The sequence below is a fragment of the Eriocheir sinensis genome, chromosome 10 (assembly GCF_024679095.1).
Source record: "Eriocheir sinensis breed Jianghai 21 chromosome 10, ASM2467909v1, whole genome shotgun sequence".
Lineage (NCBI taxonomy): Eukaryota > Metazoa > Arthropoda > Malacostraca > Decapoda > Varunidae > Eriocheir > Eriocheir sinensis.
The window spans coordinates 18,721,610-18,749,073 of record NC_066518.1 but is presented as its reverse complement, the minus strand read 5'-3'; the positions used below and the strand labels follow the sequence as shown (position 1 = coordinate 18,749,073).

Genomic DNA, 27,464 nt, shown 5'->3' with positions numbered 1-27,464 from the left:
TGTAATCAGGTGTGTGTGTGTGTGTGTGTGTGTGTGTGTGTAAAAGAGAGAGAGAGAGAGAGAGAGAGAGAGAGAGAGAGAGAGAGAGAGAGAGAGAGAGAGAGAGAATGAAAAAGTGGGAGTGAAAGGTAAGAAGTATGTGTCTGGTAAATGCAAAAATAAAGGTTTGTTTTCCGATAAAGAATATGACAGGTATTTTGTTCTCTCTCTCTCTCTCTCTCTCTCTCTCTCTCTCTCTCTCCACGCACACAATAAAAGAACGATGACAATTTGCGGAAATGACGGTAATTTGTCGCGGGCCAACCGGTGAGGAGAGGCGGGGGTGTCCTTGGCTGTCCCTCCGCCTTACTTGGAGCCGCTGCTGCTGCCTCTCCTGATGGGCCCGCGGGACACCCTTACACCTGCACGATCCCTCACTGTCAGGAAGGACACTTTGCTTGGGCACTATTCTTCAAAACCGAGAGGAGGATGAAAAGTAATCGTTGTCAAAATTAGAGTATGGTGATCAGTCTTATTGAAATACTTCACACCTCAGTTATTCTTTTGGAGTCGTCTGTAATATGAGTATGCGGCGCGCCCGAATCGATGAACATCCTACATAGAGATAAAAGGTTGTAGGATACGCTTCTTACTGTTGGTAGGTATGATGTGTGTGTGTGTGTGTGTGTGTGTGTGTGTGTGTGTGTGTGTGTGAGTGAGTGAGTGAGTGAGTGAGTGAGTGTGTGTGTGTGTGTGTGTGTGTGTGTGTGTGTGTGTGTGTGTGTGTGTGTGTGTGTGTGTGTTCTGAAAGATGGTGACGGCAAATGGCGCAAGTTTTATTGCTGGCGGTGGCGATGGGGAGGGAGGGAGAGGACACAAGGGTGGAGGGAAGGTGGCGGGGATGCTGACGGTTGTTGTGATTACTGTAGTGTAAACATTTTTTGCTGTTGAGGTGGGAGCCTTTTGGGGGTTATTAGTGCCGTGGAACTGTGTATTTGTCATTATTTGAAGTCGATGTGAATGTTTCCTGTGAAAATGATGGACTAGATATAAAACACACACACACACACACACACACACACACACACACACACGGCCCGGTAGCTCAGTGGTTAGAGCGTCTGCCTCACAACCAGAAGGACCGGGGTTCGATTCCCCGACCGGGTGAAGATAAGTTGGATTTATCTTCTTTCACGTATAGTCCCTGTGTGTGTGTGTGTGTGTGTGTGTGTTCTGAAAGATGGTGACAGCGACGTAAGGCGAGGAGTTGTGACCTCGTTGTCGCGGTGTGTTGTGTGTGAGTGGTCTCAATCCTCCCCAAAGATCGGTCACTGAGCTCTGAGCTCCTTCCGTAGGGTAAAGCTAACCCTACACGATCAATATTATTGCGCAATATTCCGTATTGTACAATATTATTGACAGTGAAGGGGCGGTACTGAAGAATGACACAATATATTGAAGACATCAAAAAGAGTTTGATATTTTATTGCACAATACGAATATATTTAGTGTGAGGGTAATATTGCGCAATCTTTTGTGCAGCAGGCTATTGCAATTCCGATTAAAGCAACAGTAATGTCCGTCATGCTGTCTCTCTGAAATCCTTCACACGACTGCCGATATTGCGCAATAATATAGAGCTGTGTAGGGGGAAACAAATATTGCACAATAAAAATGAGTCAATATATTGTGCCAATAATATTGATCGTGTAAGGTCCACTTAACGGCTGGCTGTCTCGAGAGAGACCCGCAGCAGACCAAGAGGTGAATTTCACACACACACACACACACACACACACACACACACACACACACACACACACACTAAAAAGGGTGGAGCTTTCCTAACAGAGGTCTTGTGCTTCAGGATGTGAATGTACAGAAGCAGATGGAGATGCTGCACCGCCTGGAGGAGGATGACCTTTACAAGAAGTTCGCCAAGCAGCGGGCAGCGGAGGAGGCCAGAATGAACGACCACCTCAAGGAAGAATGGGAAACGGAACTGGAGAAGCTCACATCTCAGTAAGTCGGGATAAAGGTTTTGCTTCAATTTATTGTTCTGAGTTTTGAATGTCACGTCCTCTGTATCCTGTGTTCTTGCCGGGACGTCAAGATAATAAACCCAAACCCCCCTAATCGTCCGCACACATGCATGCATCCATGAACACACACACACACACACACACACACACACACACACACACACACACACACACACACACACACACTTAATTTGAAGATTAACAAGAAAACTTTAGATTAAGGCAGACATCCATGAACTTAACCTTGATTTTGACATTTCAGTATCTCATTTGACACTTCCCAGACCGCCCTGATCTCCCTTTGTTTGTGTTGGCATGAACTTGTCTAGTTCGTGACGCGTTTCCCTGGCACCCTCCCTATACCCACACCCTCACCCTCCCGCAGATTTGAGAGAGACCTGGCTACGAAGCGCAGATCGCGGGAGGAGTCCAAAGTTCTGACAGTGCGACACCAGCGGGAGCGTGAAGAGCTCGAGAAGAACATGACCATCAAGAGGGACATGAAGAAGGAGAACCTGACCCGCAAGATGCTGGAACACGAGAGGTGGGTTGGTGGCTTCGCGTCTGGGGTCATGTCATCAAGCACAGCGGTAACAACTTAATGCTTCCTCGCCCATTTCCGACCTCCTTCCCTCTCCACCTTCGTACTTTTGTATCCGTCTTTTAATGTAGTGTGTGTGTGTGTGTGTGTGTGTGTGTGTGTGTGTGTGTGTGTGTGTGTGTGTGTGTGTGTGTGTGTGTGTGCTTATAAGCCCTTGCATCTCGAGATAAATCAGTCTACAAAAAAAAAAAAAAATCATTCAGGATCAAAACAACTATACATTTAACAAAATGTTGGATTTCTCAAGAGTAGGTATGGCCTCTGAGTAAATGTTATGACCATTATAATGGGAAAAGTAACCAGCAGAGATATCTTACAAAAAAAATTAAACAACTTCAAGAAACCACATTCCTCTACGTTAATATTTTTTTTTTTTACTAAATCAACGGTGTTGCGATATGGCAGTAATTAGCGGGCTTCTTTTCATTATTTTTTTTTGCCCTTGAGCTGCTTCCTTTCCTTAAAAAAAAAGAAACCATTGTATTTTTAATACTGTACTGCATTCATTTGTACTTACCAGAGCCGGGCATCACTAACGAATTTGAACTTCCGCTATCACAAATCCGCTAACTTATTTCATAACTTTCGCAATCGCAATTCCGCAAATATCGAGATTTAGTTTAAATCCCAATCGCAAATCCGCTATCGCAAATAGCTACGCAATATTTGCAGTCTTCCGCCATAAAACTTGGCACCGCAAACGCAAACCGCAAACAAAAATAATATTATCAATAGTTCTCGAATCTCTTTTCACTCAATTTGTGAAGCTAGGCATTGATCATACATACGCTACAGCTACTTCAAGTATGGATGATTTGTAATCATACTAATTATTTTGTAATAATCTGATAAGCATCTATTTTAAACTTATTTTTAATGAGAAGGACCAAAGGAAGTTCATCAGTGTGACTCACAACTAAATCCATATTCATATGCCCTATCTCCTTCAAAATACTTATTATGATGTTTATAATAAGATCCCCTGAGAGGTTTATGTGAATATGCTTTTTGTAAAAAGTGGAAAAGGCAACAACTAAAAAAAGTTTTGAAGTTAATCAGTTTTATTTTAATATTTGAAGTATCTATCAGATTGAGGCAGTCCGGGCTGAACCGGGTTGGCTGCTCCACGTGTTAGCGGAGGTTAGCGGAAGTAATACCGAAAACTCTAATCCGCAAATGAAATGGAACTTCCGCTATTGCAGACTTGCGGACTAATTAGCGGAAGTGCCCAGCACTGTTTTTTTTTTTTTTTTATATACTGCAAAGGAGACAGTTCAAGGGCGTAAAGAAAGATATTAAAAAAAAGCCCGCTACTTACTGCTCCTGAATAGAGGTCAAAGGAGTGGCCAAAAAGAGAGGTCAATTTCGGGAGGAGAGGTGTCCTGATACCCTCCTCTTGAAAGAGTTCACGTCGTAGGCAGGAGGAAATACAGATGAAGGAAGATTGTTCCAGAGTTTACCAGCGTGAGGGATGAAAGAGTGAAGATGCTGGTTGACTCTTACATAAGGGGTTTGGACAGTATAGGGATGAGCATGAGTAGAAAGTCGTTTGCAGCGGGGCCGCGGGAGGGGGGGAGGCATGCAGTTAGCAAGTTCAAAAGAGCAGTCAGCATGAAAATATCGATAGAAGATAGAAAGAGAGGCAACATGGCGGCGGAATTTAAGAGGTAGAAGACTATCAGTATGAGGAGGAGAGCTGATGAGACGAAGAGCCTTAGCCTCCACTCTGTCAAGGAGAGCTGTGTGAGTGGAGCCCCCCCACACACGAGATGCATACTCCATACGAGGGCGGACAAGGCCCCTGTAAATGGATAGCAACTGTGCGGGAGAGATACAGAACGCCCAGCCTCGAGGAAGCTGATTTAGTAAGAGAAGAGATATGAAGTTTCCAGTTGAGATTTTGAGTTAAGGATAGACCGAGGATGTTTAGTGTTGAAGAAGGTGATACCTGAGTGTTGTCAAAGAATAGGGGATGGATACACTAATGGTTCAGCAATCAGTCACCATTCAATGTCTGAAAAATAAAGCAGTACTCTGTCTGGCTCCACAAAGTCAGCTCTGTTAACAAGGTGACAACAAGTGGTCCTCCAAAAATGAAGCGAATGTGTTTGTGTAAAAAAAAAAAAAAAAAATGCCGCGTGGTTAAGTGAAGGTCGTCTGGGGTGACGGATGAGACCGTGGTCTGGCGATTGATGCACTGACTCATCTGGCGAGTCGAGGGCCGGGCGGGGGCGGTGCCACATTGGGTGTTAAGTGGCCCGTGTGGTGTGGGTGTGCCAAGGCTGGCAGGACAGGGAGAACGTGTCACTCCATCAGTCAGTCAGTCGGGAAAGCAGTCACTCAAGGCTGGGCATCAGCTGGATAACCAAACTGTCATTCAGCATTTTATGGTTAAGGAATGGTTAATGGGTTCGTTTTTGCTTTCCAAGTAGAGAAGAAAGAGAGAAAAAAAGTATAATAAATTAGCGAGTGTGAAACGTGAGAAAATATATGAGACCTAAGACATATTCCCAGGATGACTTGCCCAGCGAAGTTAATTCGAATTTTACCTAGTGTGTGTGTGTGTGTGTGTGTGTGTGTGTGTGTGTGTGTGTGTGTGTGTGTAAACGCATAAGAGAATGATGGGAAAATTTAATAAGTCATCCAGACATCTATGATTGCCATCATTTTAACAACACTTTCATTACTTCGATAAGTATTTTTCAACAGAAAAGTGATGGATTTTTTATGTAATGATAATCTCAACTTGTATGTGTTAAAGGGAAAGGTAGCTATTTGCATATTCCTTACAAAGCTTATCACTGCATTGGGTTTTTTCCAGGGCAGCAACGGCGGCGCTTGTGGACAAGCACAGCAAAGAGATGATGCGCCTCATCCAGGAGAAACGGTCCGAGTACATGGAGGAGGAGGAGGTGCTGGACCACTACCCCGCCCAGCCCCCGCCACCGCTGCCGCCGCCACAGACGAAGACAGATATCTACATGGACCCGGACGAGTTCGCTGAGGTGGACCAGCTGGCCATACAGGTGCGAGAGGCCCCGATGTAAGACAGAACCTAACCCTAACGAGTAGCTGTCTTCACACAACCCATCTCGTACTAAGCATAAGTTGAATGAATTAAAGTTTGAGAAAGTGGCAAAAACTACTTTAAAAATAAGGTATCAGATGAATAGAACAATTTAAGTTGGGTATGAATATGAATGCTGCCGAAAACTTCAAATATCTCACTCTATTGTTCATTAATGATCTTTCCAGAACAAACTGTTCTCTCCACTCTTATGCCGATGACTTATCAGCATTACATATATAGAAATAAGACCCTCTCAGCAGGAATTGCACAGCTCAAGGCTGGATGCTACAGAACAATTAACCTCTGATCTTGCTAATATTTCTGATGGAATAGAAGGAACTTAGGTGCCCTTCAGTGCCTTAAAAACTAGAGTTTTCCAACTGGCAATTTGAGACAACCTTACAGACATCTATTCCCTCTTCCTCAATAACACAAATCTGTCCTCTTCTACATTATGCATTCTCAGTCCATCCTAAACTCTGAATCTCAATGGAACCTTCAATCCTTTGGCTGAATCAGCTTCCTCGAGGTTAGGTGTTTTGTATCATATCCAGCATTTACTTCCTTCTCCCAGATGCCAGCTATATACAAGAACCTTGACTGCCCCCCATAATGACATATGCATCTCGTGTGTCAGGGGAGTCCACACACACACACACACACACACACACACACACACACACACACACACACACACACACACACACAGCCGCTTTTGGACAGACTAGTCAAGGCCCATTCGTTTCCTTAGCTCCCCTCCTCTTACTGACTCTTAGATTTCGCTGTTATGGCGAATCTTTTCTACTTTTACTGATATTTCCACAGCAACTGCTCTTCTGAACTTGTTAACTGCATGCTTCCACCTCTCCAGTGACCTTGCTTCATACAACTTTCTACTCTAGCCCACTCCTATGCTATCTTAATCTCTTATGCAAGAGTTAACTACTTTTTAATAGCATCTTCATACTTTCACACATGTCAGTGGTAAACTAAAGAAGAGCCTTCCTTCATCTGTATTTCCTCCTTCCTACGACTTGAACACTTTCAAGAGGGGAATATCAAAAGACCTCCAACTGGTTTTGGACATTCCATTTGGATCTTCTGTCCACTTTATGGAAGCAGGGATTTTGCATGTTTTTTTTTTATTTGTGTTTGTACCCCTGACTACCTCTTATCCTATTTTAAATGGTTGTTTAACAATGGGTAGGGCAGATGATGAATAACTAGCTATCATCAGCAGTTATGTTAAAGTGAACTAGCCTCCCTTAGTTTTTAAGAAGTAATCAGATCATACTTTATGTCTTTATAGTTGAAACAGCAATTGCTTTGTTTTAGCTGTATTATGCTTGTTCTTGGCTCTAAAAAGATGGAATCATGAGTAAACTTTGGGTATGTTGCAGGTGGCCCAAGAGGATCAAAAGACCTTCACAGACTTGGTGAGGATGCTGGTGGGTCACTGCGCCTCTGATGTGGAGAAGGTGAGGACAATATTCCGTTGGATCACAGTCAAGAACCTCAACTCCATCACCTTCGATGACTCTGCGCATGGTGACACCCCGATGGGTCTCCTGCGAGGCATCAAATATGGCACAGAGTCCTACCACGTGCTGTTCAAGAGGCTGTGCAGGTGAGTCTCTGCAGTGCTTCATGAGTGTCACTAAATAAGGATCATGGATGAGGTATCTTCCCAGAGTACAAATGAATCAAGAAACTATTCATATTTTTATGTGCTCCTTCATCTGCCTGTTTTAGCTAAAAAGAAAATGTGAGAGGTTGTATCACTGCACTGAAATTTATCATCATTACAGCACATAGTACTGACATTTTACCACTCTCAGCTATGCGGGGCTCCACTGTGTTGTCATCAAGGGCTACAGCAAGTCTGCTGGGTACCAGCCTGGCGTCAGATTTGAGGACAACAGATTCCGAAACTCTTGGAACGCTGTGTATGTGGCTGGTGCGTGGCGCTTTGTACAGTGCAATTGGGGAGCGCGACACCTGGTAAATGCCAAGGAGGTGCCTAAGCCAGGAGGAAAGAGCAAGAGTGACAGTCTGAGGTGAGTTATATGAAGCTATTGTCACGGGGTTACTCACACGCCCAAAGATCAACAAATAATCTCATTCACTTCTTGCTGCTGTTTTTTTCTCTTCATAGCACCTGTACATTCCCCCCATCCTGCCTTGTCACAGTTTCCCAAGAACTATCTTCACTTCTTCCTCAAGTTCATTATGTTTTCTTCCATTTTGCATTCTTCCCTTTATCTGTTAAGCTTCCAGACCATCCTCCCCCAATGGCCACCCCGTGTCCCTTCAGTAATTACAGCCCCTCTTGGGCACCCCTGTCCCCATTACTCCTTGTACAGTGCGTGACGGCTGGTGCAGGAGGGTAGGTCCACACAGCCATAGACTGCAATAAGTTATTGATATTTTCTTTATGCCTTATTTTGCACCATGACTCACTGCTGCCTCGCACTGCTCTTCTCGATATTTTCCTCAGATAGTAAGGTACCAGCCAGATGAAAACTGCATGGATCACTAAGCTTACCATGCTTCAGGAATAACCACTTAGCTGCAGAGCTCTTGTTAAGCTTTGGAACACATACGTTGGCATCCCCTCTGTATAGCAAATCTGAGGAAAGCAATTGAACAGCCTCTTCTCCTCAGTAACACTAGACCCACTTTGAATTGCTTGCATGTGAAGCGTATTTGTTATTCAATACTTAGTGTCACAGCTGATATGTCAAAGGGACTGAGATAACTTTAGCCAAAAAATAATAGTATTGTGCTGCTACCCTCGGCATGTCTTCTGAGAAAACATCGTCTGACAAATACGTTCATGTGCATCAATAATTGCTCTGCTCCTGTAGTTCTTGGTGGTGTTGGGGTGTGTGATGCTGCGGCTACTCTTGCCACCATCACCATCATCAACACCACCATTTCTGTTATCCCCACTGCCACCACCTCTGCTGCAGCCACCGCCACTAACTTTGCTTTCTTACATAACAGGGACTCAGGCCGTGCGGCAAGCAGGAGCAATAACCTAAGGTCTGTAATCACCAGTTCTTTTTCTTCTACTAGATCTTGCTTTCGTTTTTCATCCTACTCTCATTTTTTTGCTTTTTCCTTTTCCTCCTCCTCCTCCTCCTCCTCCTCCTCCTCCCCTTGCATCTTCTTTCTAGTTTTCCTCTTCCTTGTTATCCTTGTCCTCTTTTTTTCATGTTTTTCGCTCTTGGTTTTATCCTTAATCTTTCTGGTAGTGATGAACTGAAACTGTTCAGTCATAATTCACCTTCCTTGATGGCCTTTACATGTTCTTGTCGGGTGGAAATCTTTACTTTGCCTCACGAGACCTGCGCACGAATAGTAAGTTTGTTTGTGATTACTGCTGAAATGATTGTGTACATTTGGTTCTCGTTTTATGGGAAGGCTAGGTTCTGGAATACTATAACGAGAATTTCCATATTATGAATATATACTTCCATTGATTACTTAAGGATGTGTCCCACAACCCCAAAAGTGATAGTTACCATTCTTTTTTCATGTGAATAATGCATTACTGCACACTACTAAAAACAACACTTATGGCATATCAAATAAGATACAATACAATTTATTGTAGTGGTTGCCCACAGAGCACTTTCAACTAGCAGCATAGCCCAGTTAAACAGGATCAGCGGAGATCCACAGTGATGGCAGCCCCTGTGATTTCTTTATAGCTCCTCTGCTGACTGTGACATAGAAGCTTGTAAATGACCCTGTACAGGATGTAGGCACAGTCATAGCTGCATGAAATGGTATTCTAGATATACACGAGTCATACTGATATCTTTGCACTTCTGCCACACCATCGTTTTCTCTTGTTTATAAACATTGAGTCTCACATGTCTCTGCGCATGCGCAGGCTTTGCTATTTTGTCCATTTTATTCACTGCTCTGTCTTTTGATAGCTTATACTAAGCTCACATCTGATCATATGATTGTCCTTTTGTCTCCTCAGAGTTATCTTCTGATTCAAGGTCAGATTTATGGGATACTCTCTATTCAATAGTAGCTGAGCTCCGGGGTCCATGGCAGCCTTGAATTTAACCATTTTATCATGAAAACTAACATAAGATCAAAAGTAAGCTTAATATTTGCTATTAAATGACAGTGCAGTGAATGAAATGGACAAAATCAGGATGGTATGAACTAAAACAAAGGGATGAGACTTGACGCCACACCACTGCTCTAAACTGCGTTACATTGCACTGCACAACGCGGCACATAGGGGGTTGTTTCTGTAAAAAATAATCCTAAATGAAAGAGGCTAAGGGGGTGCTTACAAAGCTTAATATATCTTGATCAAGTTGACGAGTCTCGCCACAAGTTACGTAAGACGGAAAGGGAAACATATCATCAAGAGAAATAATAAATCCTTTAATATGGACATACACTGGGGGGTGGGTCGCCTCGCCCACTCTTATGATGCCAAACCAAGGGGTTCCTCTGGACAAGTCTTCATGCCGGCCCCTTTCCCATTCTAAGTTTGGTAGTGAGAGAGAGAGAGACTGAAGTGAAGTGACTGAACCTCCAGCCTTCTACGCACTACCTACATCCACAAAATGCCATCCAGACACTGACCATTCTCATTGTTCAGAAACGTATACGGTATTCAAAGATCCTGATTTCCTCTTTCTGTCATTCCCCCCCCCCCACCCACCCCTCTCATACACACACACGCAGGCTTTTTTAAAACATCCCAAAATCCTTGTAGGTGATATAAAAGGATTTAAAAAGTCACAGTAACATGATGAAGGTATGAACTACAATTCCAGAACAGCATAAATGATCCCCAAACGCTGGTTTTCTAGCGTTTGATGCTAGTCGTGACGTCAGGAGCAAATAATTTATGTGAATCAGTAATAATGCGATTCATCGCAGAGCAAACTTACAGATCCAACAGGAAATCGTTTCAACCCATAACAGGAAAGCTTGGTAGAAATAAGTTAAACGCATATTCTCACCGGAGACCTATGAAATAAGAACCTGGTGTACTGAATTTTCCTTATCTATTTCCTCAATAGACAAAGGGAATTATCTATGTCACATTCACTGCTGTTGCTCCATCAAAGACAATTTTCAAGTAAAGTTTCTTCACCTCTGACGTGGGCATGCGAGAGACAAGAAAAGTGAAAACACGCCGAAAATAAAAATTACACGTATAAAGTGAGACGACATACACGGCTCCTTTTGTTAGGTGAGGCTAACTTTTATTTTGGGGCACTTGCTCTTCTTTATAGGAACAGTGCATTGCAGGCATCTCTGTATATATTTTCTTTTAAGAGTTTGGCTTATCTCCTCTCTCACTAAAAAGAAAAAAGAAACGTTTAGTCACCTTTCTAGAAGGTGTCCAGTGGTGGAATCTCCGCCTTGCGCTCCGGTGGGGTGCTGGAGCGTATAGGTTCGAGTCCTACCCAGTGCCATTGGGAGTGGAAAGGTGGGCTCTTTCCGACCCCCCCTGTTGGGCCTCCTCCACTTGAAAGAACTGAGCATCTCTACCCGCCGTCTGGGTGGTTGCGCGGCATGCACCGCCTTTCTCCCGTGGGGTATATCCCCAACGAAATACCCCCCCCACAAAAAACAAAAAAAACTAGAAATGCAATAGGGCCCACACTGGATGCTGTTCATGCCTTCGACGGTTCCAGAAAAGAGGCAGGGGCATTTTTTCGTCGCTTTAAGGTAAAGACAAAGTGTAAGAGGATTACCATTCCTGTCGACATCAGGTGCAAAAGTGTGAGGATTTTGGTCCCACATGTGACCGTGGACTTATAATAACGTACATCTCCCCATACTACCTCACACACACACACACACACACACACACACACACACACACACACACACACACACACTATTCATGATCCACATTCATGAGTTACTGATTCGACTAAACTAGTGACATGACGGATCGGCCGCCGTGCTGCACGAGAACGTGGAACAAGAGTGAAACGTGCGTGGGCGCAAGGACGAGTACATACAACATACAATAATATTCATCCCATCTTCCCGCGCGTCTCGTTCCCACAGGTATGAGTACGACGACCACTACTTCCTGACCGACCCCAAGGAGTTCATCTACGAGTTCTTCCCGCTGCAGTCTGAGTGGCAGCTGCTCAAGGAGCCCATCAGTCTGCACGAGTTCGAGGAGCTGCCCTTCGTGAGGTCCCTCTTCTTCCGCTACGGCCTCTACTTCCCTGACGAACACACCAAGGCTGTCATGTACACAGACTCTACAGGTAAGCTCAGATGCTCTTTAGGTTTGATTAATAATCTTCTACCACTAGGATGCAAATATTAAAACAGTAGGGTTAAACCCAAGTTTGAAACTGTAATGGATTGCTATATATGAAAAAGAGGAATGTTGATTGATATATTATATTATAGTTGTTGGGAAAGGATTAGGAAGTAAGAAATAGAGAGGCAAGAACCATGCAAAAAGACACTACTGCCAACCAGGTTGCTTCTTCGCCGCTAGATGGCTCTCGAGAACTATCATATAATAAAGCGGGGACGCTTTTTCCTTATCATCCACTCGATAGCACACTAGGTAGTCTCGATCCAGGGATTCTAACACGAAGTACTGCCCTACTGGTTAAAAACAATCTGGATCGTTTGAAACTAACTCATTTTTACTGCAAGAAACTAAAATCTACATATTTACATAAGAAACTAGTATTTTCATCCTTCTTAATATATTCATGATATTCCTAAGCAATGTGAATAAAGTTCTGAACCGAATTAATTGTAATATTTCCTCACTATGACCTTCACTGTAGCTAGGGTGAGCACCGAGGCGCCACTGCTTGGGGTTTACTTGCAATAAACTTCGAAACGTAAATAAAGATTTTTTTTTAATATCGCAAAGTACTGTCTTATTTTGCTTCCCAACACGAACTTCTGATGGCCGCGTACTCATACATACTACTAAGCCAATGCGGTCTATTAGCCGAGTTAAGGATTGAAGTTCAAAGCAGGGGCTACAAGGCTACTAAGAACACACCTTCGCTGTGTGCTCCAGCCTTAGTCTCCAGAGATCCCTCATGACTTCAACGGGTATGATATTAGGGGTTATGAATGGTTTTCTTGCAAGCACAGGGGCATATGCTTTCCCTATAACAGTGGGATTATGAGTGTCTGTATTTTCCGGATCGCCAGAAGTAAGTAGAAGGGATGTTATTTCTGAGTTACAAAAGACTAAGGTTAAGAAATGAACTTCTCTCTTCCCCTCTGATCTACAACTTTTGCCCAAAACACTCAGGAAAAAAATCGTTTTTTTTTATTTTTTTACTCCCATCCCTGTCTCCGAAAAACAGGATCATCGATGACGATACGCGTGCGTGCGTGCGCGCGCACACACACACACACACACACACACACACACACACACACACACACACACACACACACACGATCATGCTAAATCAGATATAGACGATCATGCTAAATCAGATATAGACGAGTAAAATAAATATTATTTTTTCAACAAAATTAGCTGCTTCTCTTTTTAATCATTTACAGAGATGCATAAATAACACCATAATTCCACAGTAGCATGATTTTTTTTCTTCTGAAGCAAGGGCATATGGTCAAAGGGAGGTAGGGAGGGAGAGAAGGAGGTTAAGATTAAACGTGACAAAATTCAGAATGGTAAACAGTCTTTGGTCACAAAAACTTTCAGACTTTCAGCATTGAGCCTAAACAACCCTCTCTTCCTTAGGAGCCGCCACCATCAGAATCGGTATGCCCACCCACATGCAGTCCTCACTTATATTCCATTACAACCTCAAACTCTACGACTCTGATAAGGATCAGTACGACTCAGTTTCTCTGAAACGATTCGTTATGCAGGTAAGTCGTCAAACACGTGCGTGCCTAAGGTTGACACTTTATTCTAATATGCTTTTATCAATAAAAAATCGAGTTAACATAAAAGGGGTCATACAGCAGTAGGGGTTGACGCTTCAATTTTTGTACTGTAAGCGGCATGTATGTGACCGAGTGTTCCTTCTGCTTCAGTCTGTGGTGGGCCAGCTGGTAGCCTTCCGGGTGCATGCGCCGTGTTCAGGGGCTCTCCTCCTCGACATCTTCGCCAATGCAGTCACTCCACGGGAATACCTCACCGGAGAGCCTATGAAGTTCAAGAGCGTATGCAAATTCAAGATAGTCTGTGAGGACTTGCAGACGGTGATGGTGCCGCTGCCGGACTGTGCCTCTGGAGAGTGGGGTCCTGCTAAGGCTACCAGACTATTTGGTCTAGAGCCTGTCACTCACCATGATGCTCTGGTGTTTGCCGGCAGAGACTTGGAGCTGCAATTCCATATGACACGGCCACTCACTGACTTCATGGCAACGCTGCACAAGAACGGGTCTGAAGAAAAACGACTCAGCAAGTATGTGAGTCACCGTGTGCATGACGACATAGTGACGTTCACTCTCAGCTTCCCCGAGGAGGGGCAGTATGGCATGGACATTTACACGCGCGAGGTGGGCGGCGTGGACACCACCGGACCCACGGAGAAACACCTTTTGACACACTGCTGCAAGTACCTCATCAATTCCTCCAAGCGAAACTAGTGCCTCTTGTGCCTCACTCCGTCCCTTGCCTCAGTGGCCGGCCAGCGCCTCGCTCATCAGCCAGCACAGAGTCGCAGCAGGCCAGTGTCCATCTTGGTGCCTTACCTCCTTCTTAACTGTCTCCAAACTTATTCTTCGATTAATTAAGTACTTAAAAGATTGTCTTCTAGATAATAAGTTTATAAGAAAGATATATGTTGTAAATATCCATATGTGCTACTACAGAAACGATAACATTATATGTAAGAAAGTTATTTGTTACCATGTCATGAAAGCAGAAACAACGCTTCTACGTGTTCCCAGAGAAGAGTCCCGTTTTTATACATATAGCGGCTTTATATCTTACTTTCGTTGTGTGGTTTTAACTGACGAATGTGTGATGCCTTTGTGAGATCTTCCCACGGGGGGGCCAGATCCAGAATTACCTGTTACACACACACACACACACACACACACACACACACACACACACACAATCACACACAAGACACACACAAGACACACACACACACACACACACACACACACACACACACACACACACACACTCAAACACACACACACACACACACACACACACACACACACACACACACACACACACACACACACACACACACACACACACCACTGTAGAAGCATTCCTGATAGGAGTGCAGGATCCTGTTACTTATTTGTGGCAGAGAACAGTGGAGGGAAGCGTCCCCCCCCTGTAACAATATGAACACTTCAATCCCGGCCCCCCGCCCACCGCCACGCCTCCTTCCCATGTCTGGCTACTGAAGGACCAGGTGGGCTCTCCCTTGGGGAGTCGGTTGGCCGCTGTGCCCAAAATAGCGACGCGCCTGTCCAGACCAATACGGGGCTGATTTTCCGGTGGCCGGTAATAAAGTCACAAGAATAAAAGTCACAGAAAAAGAGTCGCAATTTTGGCTGGGAAAAAAAGTCACAGGAAAAGTCACAATTTTGTCTAGGAAAGTCAGATAATCAAACAAACATATGCAAGTCAGTCACAATTAATCTAAGTACCATAAACATTAAAGTAATAAATTATAAAATATTTTAAATCAGTTACTAACTGGCAATACATAACTTAATACATATTTACAGTTGAAACTATTCAGTGACACGCCAGACTGAAGGATGGTAGTGACCAACGAGGTTGAAGAATTTATTATTCCGCCCTTCGCATATGTTGTTGGTACGGGCATTGTTGTTCACGGTGGCATCATCCACATCCCAAAGGTGAGGGGCAAACATAGGTGGAATGTGGCGCATTCTCAGAGGTGTCAGGGCGTCACTGGACATGACAACTGGCTGCTGTGTCAGTCGAAAGGAGCCACTAACGTAAGTACAATCAAAGTACGTACATGAGCAACTCCTCGGCTTCAGATGGATCTTGAGGAATGACAATTTTGAGGTATACCTCATACGTTCATCAACGTCCTCTTGGGGCAAAAAAGCTAGAGCATCAATCATGCCACAAAACAAACGAAACTCAGCATTGGTATTATACTGTGTTCCCAAACCCAGTTCCTGGATCTTACACCAAGTGGACTGCGTAAGATGATATAAACAACCTTTGCTCTCTACGTCGAGTATTTTGTATTTCCTTTTATTTTATTTTCCTTTTATTTTCGTATTTTTCCTAAAGAAAGACGCAGAAACAGTCCTAACATTGCCCTGTTTCATTTTTTTTTTTCTGTGACACTTTTTCCGTGTCTATTTTACTTGTGACTTTTTTACCTGGATTCGATTTTCCATGTCCTGGTCCAGACCAAGATAGATCTTGGTCCATACGAGAACAATTTTGTCTTCCATAGCATCGGCCGCCGCACGCACTTTAAGGTAAAATATCGGAGTTTTCACGATTTGGTTGTGATAACGAAGGGGAAACAAAAATAATCCATGATTAATAAATTATAACTACATATTGAGAACCTCCTGACCTATAAGGGTTGTGACCTTTGGTGTCCGCATCACCATTCTTCTGCTTCTATCATAATATCCAAGTATTAACTTTTCTGGGTGAAAGTGTTGTCCAGGCCCCGATCCGCCACGACTCGCCCCTCTCTTGCATCTTTGAGGCCTACGATGGGATTCGCTTTTCTTCCCCCCCCCGTAGTCTTAGTGCTAATAATCCTAAAGAGCATACCCGATGAATTTTGGGTTTCTGGTACAGAAAAGAGTTACCAGTGTGAGCCACGTGGTCGAGCGCCGCTGCATGTTGATGGCGAATGAGAACGCCGATTTGGACGTGTAGCGCACCGGCTTCCATCCATCGTGTGTTAGTTGTTACCTAAGTATTATCAGTCAGTTGGATTACGTAGAGAATGTTCGCCATAAGGAAAGTTGTATTACACTCAGACAACGCTTTATACCAGAGTGGCGGGTCACGGAGGCACAGACATCCTCCTCACCAATCCTGTGGGCCGGGACGCCGCACCCATACACTTGCCAGCTCGCGTCTCTCGTCTTACGAACGCCTGGTGGTGCCCAACCCCCGGCCCTGCAGGTAGCCTTGGTTGCACATTTCTTCACGCGCCTCATCCCTCATGCATTTCTTCTCGTACAAATTAATATATGAAAGTGTTAATATATTAATATAATGAATATATCCCCCCGATTGCCGCCAGATCGTGGTGATCACTGTAACATATTGCTGATTTGATAATAAAGATCATGCACTTTTCCTTCACTCATTTAATTTTGAAACCTATACACACACACACACACACACACACACACACACACACACACACACACACACACACACACACACCGATCCGATAGCTCAGTGGTTAAAGCTATACGCTGTCAGGCTTCGCGGCCTGGCAGGCGTAGGTTCGAGCCCCGCTCAGACCGGGATTTTTCCGCTGACAAGGAACGATTACTGTCCCCCCCTGAGCAAGGGGGATGAGGCAAGGCCATGGATGAGGTGTGTGAGGCTCAGTATAAATACTACCCAGAGATCGACTATAATGAGCTTTGCTCGTGTCGGGAGGATTCTTGCTGGTGATGACGAGTCTAGCTCGTGATCAGGCTGCGGTGAATTACACACACATGACCCCAACCAAGACCACTATTAACATAGGTGCCGCTCTCTCTCTCTCTCTCTCTCTCTCTCTCTCTCTCTCTCTCTCTCTCTCTCTCTCTCTCTCTCTCTCTCCCCCCCCCCCCCCTAAAACACACACTGGCGCGTCTGGAGTTGTCAGGAAAAGCGCCTACTCATGTCCCGTGCAGTTAAGGTGTTCAGATCAATTTTCTTTCCTCTTGTTTTTCTCCGCAACATCCAAGCAGCACCTCTACACACGTGTGACTTCCGCACAGCCTTGCGCATTTCCAGATTGAGTCAGACATCCTTGAACCCGCCTCTCAGTCACCTTCACGCAACCTTCCTTTTTACCCCCTGACTGTTCTATTTTCCACCTTCGCTTCTTTGAATTACGAGTGCAAAACGTATCCTTCTTTCCCCTTCGTTATTCTTGCGCAGTCAGAGGTGTTCTTAGTGGCAAGTCACGACCCAGTTGGTCCCACCTTTTTTGTCCGTTCAACTTGCTCTTCGCACACACGGCAAGAAAACACTTTTAGAAGAAATATTGACGCACATGAGTCGCAGGTGCGGCGATGCAAATATTCCCTCTGCCTCGAGGGAGAATGACGCCAAGGAGATGGCTGGGCAGTCTTTGGGGAAAACCCACCCGCAATAAACACATCCTGAGACAGATAACAGAATTGTTTAAGGACGACCAGAATACATCAACCCTGAAGAGTCAAGCTTGTCAATATGCACGGGCGGTTATTATACTGGATATTACTTACTACAACAACTATAGGGCAGATCTAGAATGAGTATATGCATTTACTTCACAATTAATGACTCGGTACGCATTCAGGTTAAAAATATATCAACGAAAAAGGAAGTGACAAGAACAAGTAAGTATACACGATGAAAAACCCTCCTTGTGTCCCTAGAGAAGCCAAGCAGAGAAGGTAAATCCAATGAGCCCACCGTGGTCCGCCTCCCACGTGTTCCGGCCAGGGCCTTCCTCTTCATCCCCGGGGAGTTCAGACGCAGGTGTTCCTTGGGTCGAGGCACCGTATTGTCCTGAGGCGTCGTCTGGTGATATCTGTCTTTCTTGACCCCCGCCCCATTCTTGAGACTGTTTTTCACCTTCCACCCGTGATTCGCCAGAGCACTCTTTCTTGCTCATATGACTGGTGATGCTTCAAAATGTTCTGTGGTGCCGCAGTAACACAACAGTAACCTCGTGAACTCTATATCCACCTCCACCTGGCAGAATTACTCTTAGGAAGCTCAGGAAATGGTCATCGCCAAAGGTTAAAGAGGTGCGGCCAGCAAGTAAGTGGCCGTACCCTGTGCTACGCCGCGGCTTGCGTGGGACAGCCGATTCTGACGCGCTAAAAGAAGAAACTCAAGAATTTCACATCGGAACATCAAAATGATATTCCGTGACAAATGCTTCGAGAGAAAGAGGGAAAAAAGGAAAGGGCAGACTGTAATTATTTCTAATAAAATCAACGAGAAACACACGCGCGGGCACGCTTTTTTTCTCCTTTTTTTCAATTATAAAGAAAGAAACTATCATGTTTCTTGCAAGAACAGCGAATAAAATTACCTGAAAAAATTGCATTGACAAAAAACACAAAAAGCCTTGAAAATCGAGTATGAAAACTTGCCAACTTCTTTCAGCGTTTCATATTTCTGCTTCGTCCTCGTTTCTTCGGTTTCACAGATTGTCTTTTCTAATCTAAGACTCCATGCTATCTACCATCAATATGGCTTAACAAGTATTCGCCAATCCTTTCTCCTTATCATTCATCTTTCCTTAATCCATCTCCCGTCCCTCTGTCTGTCTTCACCCCCTAAAAATGCCTGTGTGGTATACGCCTTTCCCTCCCCGCCCGCCGACTTCTCCGGCTTTCCCCTCTACGTCACTGTCTAAAGCCCCCGGACGGTCGGCGAGGAGGGACAGTCGCCAGTCGCGTACCGCCCGTCACTTCAGTCCCACCATTCACGAAGTACACGTCAGTAGCCAGCGGTAGGTGCTCAAGTGCTTTCTCCTTGTGTTGTAGCTGTGGGAGGACTACCGTGTGATTGTCTACGTACTTGTGGTTACTTTCACTCTCTCTCTCTCTCTCTCTCTCTCTCTCTCTCTCTCTCTCTCTCTCTCCTCTTTTTTTTTCCTTCTTTCTCTTTTTCATTTTCTTTATCTTCTCTCTTCCCTCACATTTTCTCTCCTTTGTTCTCTATTCTCTCTCTCTCTCTCTCTCTCTCTCTCTCTCTCTCTCTCTCTCTCTCTCTCTCTCTCTCTCTCTCTCTCTCTCTCTCTCTGTTCTTTTTTCTTCTTTCTCTTTTGACTTTTCTCTCCTTTGTTCTCTGCCTGGGGGTTGGGATGGCATGCTCCTCCCTTCTCCTTTGTTGTTTTACTTGCAACAATAAACTATCAATCAATCTCTCTCTCTCTCTCTCTCTCTCTCTCTCTCTCTCTCTCTCTCTCTCTCTCTCATTGACGCTTATAGTGATAGTGCCAATGGTGGAAGGAGATCGTGGTGGTGTCACTCCAGTATTGAAAACGGCGGTGGCATTGGCGGCGACTGAACTAATAGTGATGTGCTTAGTGATACGAATGTCTGCTGCCGTGGTGATCTTATTTGTGATTCATGTGGTGGTAAATAAAGTGTAGATAATAATGGGGATCACATGTAAAGGGAAGATGGGAGACAGTAACACTGGTGCCCTGAAATGTGGGGAGGATGGTGGAGGAGAAAGGGGAGGCAAGGGTGATTAAGGAGAGCATGTCGTTGGGGGTGCAGCTGCTGGTGATTTGTGAGGGAAGGTGGTGGGGAGAAAGGGGAGAGAGAAGAGCGAGTATGGGGGGATATTGTTATGGTGGTGGTGAAGGGGAATGTGGTTGGTGATAGTGGTATAACAGTGATGACAAAATCGTGCGGCGGGCGGAAGGATCCTGGAAATTAGATGAGCAAGCAGTTTTTTTTACACACACACACACACACATGTATAAGCACGCACACGCACTTATACACACACACACACACACACACACACACACACACACACACACACACTCGCACCAAATATTTATAAACTGCATACACATTTCCTACATTTACATTTGTACACTTATCTTCATCTATTTGCTTTAAATGATCAATGCAATATTAATCTCCTCTTATTAACTCTTATCTGATCTATCCGTTTATCTTTACATTTTTTTCAAGGTATTTATCTACCATTCTTAAACTCACCGTGATTTTGAAAAACGAGTGTAAACTTATGGACTTTTTTCAATGACCACTTCTTTACCTCACCTTGCGTTTCACTTTTATACTTTTTATATTTCCTTTTCTTTCTTTCTTTTTCGCGCGAGTACGTACGTGTGTGTGTGTGTGTGTGTGTGTGTGTGTGTGTGTGTGTGTACGATTGCTTTTTTGTGTGCATGTTTGTTTGTTTGTGTTTGTGTCAGAGCCTTCCTAAGTTGTGAAGTCAAACAGCTTCTGTTTATCTTTGTTGTTACTTGGCGGGTGGAATATCAAGGCTTGTTAGGTTTTGTAAGTGATACGAAAAGTAATTCATTTTAGCTGCGGTTTCATCAGCTAGACGCGAAAAAGTAGAGGTAAAGGTAAAGTTTGGTAAAAAGTGAGCCTTAAACCATCGCCAAGTGTTCACAAAACCAAGTGAGAGTTGATGCAGGAGAGAGTGAACCGCCCGCCGACGGGAGCCTCCGCGAGTGTACTCCGCCCTCTCGGCACACAGCGCCTCGCCTCCTTTGCACACTAAAACATGTTTACTGTCCACTCACCGCCTCACATAACGTGAAGGAAGACCTGAAATTCGTCCCTGTGGCGGCGGTTACCCAATCTTTTGTAAGCTAGAGGCACGCCATCCGGGTCCTAATTGCGGTGTTCCTTTATGTTGTTCCGTTCACCTGTGGGGCTTGCCAGCTCTCCGAAGGTAGGAAAAATAACAATACGTACAAGTCCATAACATCGAAATATTCACAAAAAAGTGCAATGTTTCATCCATATCCGAATTCACGTTTTTACTTTACATAAAACACTATCGGAATTGGATAACATTTCCCTCTTGACTGCAGTGGGCTGCTATTGGCTAAATATAGGAATAGTGCAAAAAATTCTTTACATTCGAGTGTCTGCACATCTAGAAATATAAAGTTAGCATAGCAGCACAGCGGGAAAGGGACGGGGGATGACTTCAGCCTTTTGAGACACTGGTCCCTGAAATGGCCATTCCGGCCCACATTCCAAGATTTTTGATAACTCCCGCCTGGCGTTATTCACCACAAATTCTGTGGTTTTTGGGATTTATCTTGTTACTATTGTTTTTGTTACTTTGACTAAAAAAATATAACATTTATAAAAATCGTAAAATACTTTAATAAAAAAGGAAAAGTTAGCGATGGTTTAAGCAGTCTCATGTCTGAATGCTCACTGTGGTGACATGCTCCTGGTGTAGGGAGCGGCAGTAGTATCGGCAACAGAGCGAGTATAATCACAGCCTCGGCGGACGCCAGTAAAGGTGGTTTCCCCTTAACAGAGAAACTCCAGCAGGAACATTAAATATTTTTCTACTGATCACCATCTTGCGATAAACGCACTAAAGAGAACGTAACTTTTTAAATAAGTTCATTCCATTCCGATCGTGACGTGACACCTGCTCCCCAAGACACATCAATCCTCTTCCGCCTTCCACTGGCTGCGCACCTGACTCCTCTGCTCCCACCGCCCTTGCATCATCACACCACGCTGACGAGAAGGGAGACTGTCGACACACAGGAAGTTATGAAAAGCAATAGTATATGTGGATGGAATCCTCAAAGAAATGACGTAGGGAAACACTATCTTCCATGCACTGAACATCCAGAGCAAAAGTAAAGGTAGAGAATCAAGTCTAAAGAGCATTATTTTCATGACTATGTTGGAAGGAGTTTCAACAGTTTCTTTTGTGTAATGATGAAGTTTGGCGTAAGACGGAGCGCAGATGTATAATAAATGTGAAGATTAGAAAGTCGGTTAGTCGTGATGAAGATTTAGATTATTGTTGGTCACTCTTGTAACTAGGCGCCTCTTGTACACCTTTTTTTACTTGTTTTGCTTTATATCACTTCTTAGGTCCACTTGGATTCTTCTTCACACTTAGATAATTCACTATGCACACTTAGAGACCACCATGCACTGAGATCTGTTTTGCTGTACACTTTGCTTGTACAGTCTTTGGCTTTTCTATATTATTTTCCTTTGTTTTCTTCACCTAGCCTACTTTGGTCCTTTTAATTTCCCTTTCAGTCTTTTGTTTGTTTTCTGCTATTACACGTGTTCTTCTTTATTTATCTCTTCCTGCTTCCTACAACTACAACTTTCTCCGTCCACCCTATACCCGGCAAGGCCGAGAGAATATTGTCTTGGCCTTGATACCCGGATGGATTCAGAGCTCCTCCCGCTGGTCACCCCGTCTCGGCCCTACACGCCCCTTGCTCCCTCCACCTCCACGGATATTTGATTATCTCCGCTTTATTTCCTTTTTTTTTATTTCCTTTGCGTCCACCTTACTTTCTTTTCTTCAATCTCTCTCTCTCTCTCTCTCTCTCTCTCTCTCTCTCTCTCTCTCTCTCTCTCTCTCTCTCTCTCTCTCTCTCTCTCTCTCTCTCTCTCTCTCTCTCTCTCTCTCTCTCCTTTCTCTTCCTTTCACTTATTTTATATGCTTTTTCTGACATTAAATCTCCCTCCTTCTTCCGTCTATTTTTTCTGTTAATCTTTCTTTCCTGTTTCTATTTACTCTTTTTCTTTGTATTTTCACACACACACACACACACACACACACACACACACACACACACACACACTACCATAATAAAGGTATATTTAGTAGTTATGTTACTGAATACGAGAGAGAGAAGAAGGATTGAAGAAAAGAAAGTAAGGTGGACGCAAAGGAAATAAAAAAAGGAAATAAAGCGGAGATAATCAAATGTCCGTGGAGGTGGAGGGAGCAAGGGGCGTGTAGGGCCGCGACGGGGTGACCAGCGGGAGGAGCTCTGAATCCATCCGGGTCTCAAGGCCAAGACAATATTCTCTCGGCCTTGCCGGGTATAGGGTGGACGGAGAAAGTTGTAGTTGTAGGAAGCAGAAAGAGATAAATAAAGAACACGTGTAATAGCAAAAAACAAACAAAAGACTGAAAGGGAAATTAAAAGGACCAAAGTAGGCTAGGTGAAGAAAACAAAGGAAAATAATATAGAAAAGCCAAAGACAAAATAGGCAATAATCCTCGGACCGGCGGCTTACCGCCGGTAAGCCAGGGGTTTACCGGCGGTAGACCGGCGACCATATACGATTTTCGATTTCTCCGACCGGCGACTGCAGCAGGTCAGTCGGCGGTAGACCGCCGGCCTACCGGCGGCAGGCCGCCAGGCTACCGGCGGCAGACCTGCTGCACATCGACGAGCAAACACTTTCTTTGCATTTTCATATATTTATAATTACCTCATAAATAGCTTCATACCAAAATTCATTCGTGTGCATAAAACTCTCTCTCTCTCTCTCTCTCTCTCTCTCTCTCTCTCTCTCTCTCTCTCTCTCTCTCTCTCTCTCTCTCTCTCTCTCTCTCTCTCTCTCCCACCTGTTCCTCCTTCCATTCTCTCTCCTTTCACCCATTCCTCCTCCTTCTTTTTTTCATCTCTTTCCACCCTCTCTCCCTTCCTTCCTCACTCTCCTCCATCCCTCCCTCTCCCTCACTCCCTCTCTCTTCCTCACTCCCTCCCAACTGTTCCTCCTTCCATTCCTTTCCCTTCTCTCTCTCTAAATCTCTCTCTCTCTCTCTCTCTCTCTCTCTCTCTCTCTCTCTCTCTCTCTCTCTCTCTCTCTCTCTCTCTCTCTCTCCTTTCAGCCATTCCTCCTCCTTCTTTTCTCATCTCCTCTCTCTCTTCATCCCTCGCTCCTGCCTGTTCCTCTTCATTTTCCTCCTCTCCTCTCTCTCTCCCTCTCTCTCTCTCTCTCTCTCTCTCTCTCTCTCTCTCTCTCTCTCTCTCTCTCTCTCTCTCTCTCTCTCTCTCTCTCTCTCTCTCCTCTCTCTCTCTCTCTCTCTCTCTCTCTCTCTCTCTCTCTCTCTCTCTCTCTCTCTCTCTCTCTCTCTCTCTCTCTCTCTCTCTCTCTCTATATATATATATATATATATATATATATATATTCTCTCACCATTCCTCTTCCTCCTTTATCTCATCTCCCTCTCTCTCTTCATCCCTCGCTCCTACCTGTTCCTCTTCATTTTCCTCCTTCCTCCCTCGCTAATCCCCAGGTCAGACACAGGTGTTCACTCGGGGTCTACCGCCGGTCTACCGCCGGTCTGCCGCCGGTCTGCCGTGGGTGTCGGCGGCTGACCGCCGGGCGCCCGCCGGTTGTCCGCCGGTCGACCCGCGCCATTTTTCCACACCGCCGGTGGACCGGGGGCCTCGCCGCGATCGTTGAAAATTTTAGGGCTGACTCTCGGTGGTCGCCGGTCGACCGGCCCCGATGATCCGATAAGCCGGTCGACCGCCGATCGACAAATGTCGTAATCCGACTGGCGATCTTATTCCACACCGCCGGTCGACTGGCGCATCGCCGATATCTTTGAAGAAAGGGCTCTCACATTCCGGTCCCTGGTCGACCGTCCCCGATGACTCCGATAAAACCGATCGGGGGACCCGCCGACAAATAAAAACTAATAATCCCCCGGACCGCCGGTAAGCCGGTTTACCGGCAGTAGACCGGCGACCATATACGATTTTCGATTTCTCCGACCGGCGACTGCAGATCAGTCGGCGGTAGACCTCCAACCTACCGGCGGCAGACCTACATCGACGAGCAAACACTTTCTTTGCATTTTCATATATTTATAATTACCTCCTAAATAGCTTCAGTCCAAAATTCCTTCGCGTGCATACAACTCTCTCGCTCTCTCTCTCTCTCTCTCTTCACCCATTCCTCTTCCTCCTTTTTTCATCTCTTTCCACCCTCTCTCCTTCTTTCCTCACTCCTCCATCCCTCCTCTCTCTTCCACCTCCCTCTCTCTTCCTCCTCCCCTCCCCCCTGTTCCTCCTGCCATTCCTTGCCCTTCTCTCTCTCTCTCTCTCTCTCTCTCTCTCTCTCTCTCTCTCTCTCTCTCTCTCTCTCTCTCTCTCTCTCTCTCTCTCTCTCTCTCTCTCTCTATATATATATATATATATATATATATATATATATATATATTCTCTCACCCATTCCTCTTCCTCCTTTATCTCATCTCCCTCTCTCTCTTCATCCCTCGCTCCTACCTGTTCCTCTTCGTTTTCCTCCTTCCTCCCTCGCTAATCCCCAGGTCAGACACAGGTGTTCACTCGCGGTCTACCGCCGGTCTACCGGCGGTCTGCCGCCGGTCTGCCGTGGGTGTCGGCGGCTGACCGCCGGTCGACCGGCGACATTTTTCCACACCGCCGGTCGACCGGGCGCATCGCCGATATCTTTGAAAATTTTAAAGTTGACCGGCGGTGGTCGGCTGCGTCTACGGTCCTCAGGGTCGACCGGCGGTCGACCGGCGGTCTGCCGCCGACAATCCCCGATCTTACAGCCGGTCGACCGGCGACCGGCTTATCGGGAGTCATCGGGGACGGTCGCGACCGGGACCGGGAATGTGTGAGAGCCCCTGAAGGAGGAAAACGAAGAGGAACAGGTAGGAGCGAGGGATGAAGAGAGAGAAGAGTATATATATATATATATATATATATATATATATATATATATATATATATATATATATATATATATATATATATATATATGGCCGAAGTGATAGCGTACTGGACCCACATTCGCCGCGTGATGGACGACGCGGGTTCGAATCCTCACGCTACCACTCGGATTTTTCAGTCACCGCCGAGTGGCTTAAAACTACCCACATGCTGTTCTGAAGACCACCCATCAACCCGGACTCTAGAGGAAGCCGTCCAAGCCAATCAAGAACGAGATCCGGGGGGCAGCATGAGCCAATGCAAGATGGCGCCACTATAAACACTCGCCTGCGCCAGAACGGGCTGGGCCGACCATCAGGCCCCACCTGGAAGAAGCCTTGGGCCGACCATCAGGCCCCACCGGGAAGATGCCTACCGGCGCATCAGTCAACAACGTAAAAAAAAATATATATATATATATATATATATATATATATATATATATATAGAGAGAGAGAGAGAGAGAGAGAGAGAGAGAGAGAGAGAGAGAGAGAGAGAGAGAGAGAGAGAGAGAGAGAGAGAGAGAGAGAGAGAGAGAGAGAGAGAGAGAGGAGGGAGAGGAAAGGGAGGGAGAGAGGGTGGAAAGAGATGAAAAAAAGGAGGAAGAGGAATGGGTGAAAGGAGAGAGAGAGAGAGAGAGAGAGAGAGAGAGAGAGAGAGAGAGAGAGAGAGAGAGAGAGAGAGAGAGAGAGAGAGAGAGAGAGAGAGAGAGAGAGAGAGAGTTTTATGCACACGAATGAATTTTGGTATGAAGCTATTTAGGAGGTAATTATAAATATATGAAAATGCAAAGAAAGTGTTTGCTCGTCGATGTGCAGCAGGTATGCCGCCCGAAGACCGGCGGTCTGCCGACTGACCTGCTGCAGTCGCCGGTCGGAGAAATCGAAAATCGTATTTACCGGCGGTAAGCCGCCGGTCCGGGGATTATTGCCTATTTTGTCGGCGGTCAGGCCCCGATCGGCTTATCGGGAGTCATCGGGGACGGTCGCGACCGGGACCGGGAATGTGTGAGAGCCCCTTTAAAGTTGACCGGCGGTGGTCGGCTGCGTCTACGGTCCTCAGGGTCGACCGGCGGTCTGCCGCCGACAATCCCCGATCTTACAGCCGGTCGAAGTCATCGGGGACGGTCGCGACCGGGACCGGGAATGTGTGAGAGCCCCTTTAAAGTTGACCGGCGGTGGTCGGCTGCGTCTACGGTCCTCAGGGTCGACCGGCGGTCTGCCGCCGACAATCCCCGATCTTACAGCCGGTCGACCGGCGACCGGCTATCGGGAGTCATCGGGGACGGTCGCGACCGGGACCGGGAATGTGTGAGAGCCCCTTAAGATTGCAAGACATGGACACTGAATAGT

The 27,464-nt window shown here is 45.4% G+C and overlaps 1 protein-coding gene across 3 annotated transcripts in view; it reads left to right on the top strand.

The window, feature by feature from the left end:
- LOC126996662 (hillarin-like) overlaps positions 1-16,998 on the top strand; it is a 51,403-nt gene extending 34,405 nt beyond the window's left edge. For 2 of the 3 annotated variants that reach the window (XM_050857363.1, XM_050857364.1), the window contains exons 5-13: positions 1,847-2,001; positions 2,407-2,565; positions 5,444-5,648; positions 7,093-7,319; positions 7,531-7,749; positions 8,699-8,737; positions 11,759-11,967; positions 13,449-13,579; positions 13,748-16,998. In XM_050857363.1, the coding sequence (XP_050713320.1) occupies positions 1,847-2,001; positions 2,407-2,565; positions 5,444-5,648; positions 7,093-7,319; positions 7,531-7,749; positions 8,699-8,737; positions 11,759-11,967; positions 13,449-13,579; positions 13,748-14,305 (1,902 nt within the window). In that variant the 3' untranslated portion in view covers positions 14,306-16,998. The remainder of the gene's footprint in view (positions 1-1,846; positions 2,002-2,406; positions 2,566-5,443; positions 5,649-7,092; positions 7,320-7,530; positions 7,750-8,698; positions 8,738-11,758; positions 11,968-13,448; positions 13,580-13,747) is intronic. The other variant, XM_050857366.1, reaches the window with a different exon arrangement.
- The last annotated feature ends 10,466 nt before the right edge of the window (positions 16,999-27,464 follow it).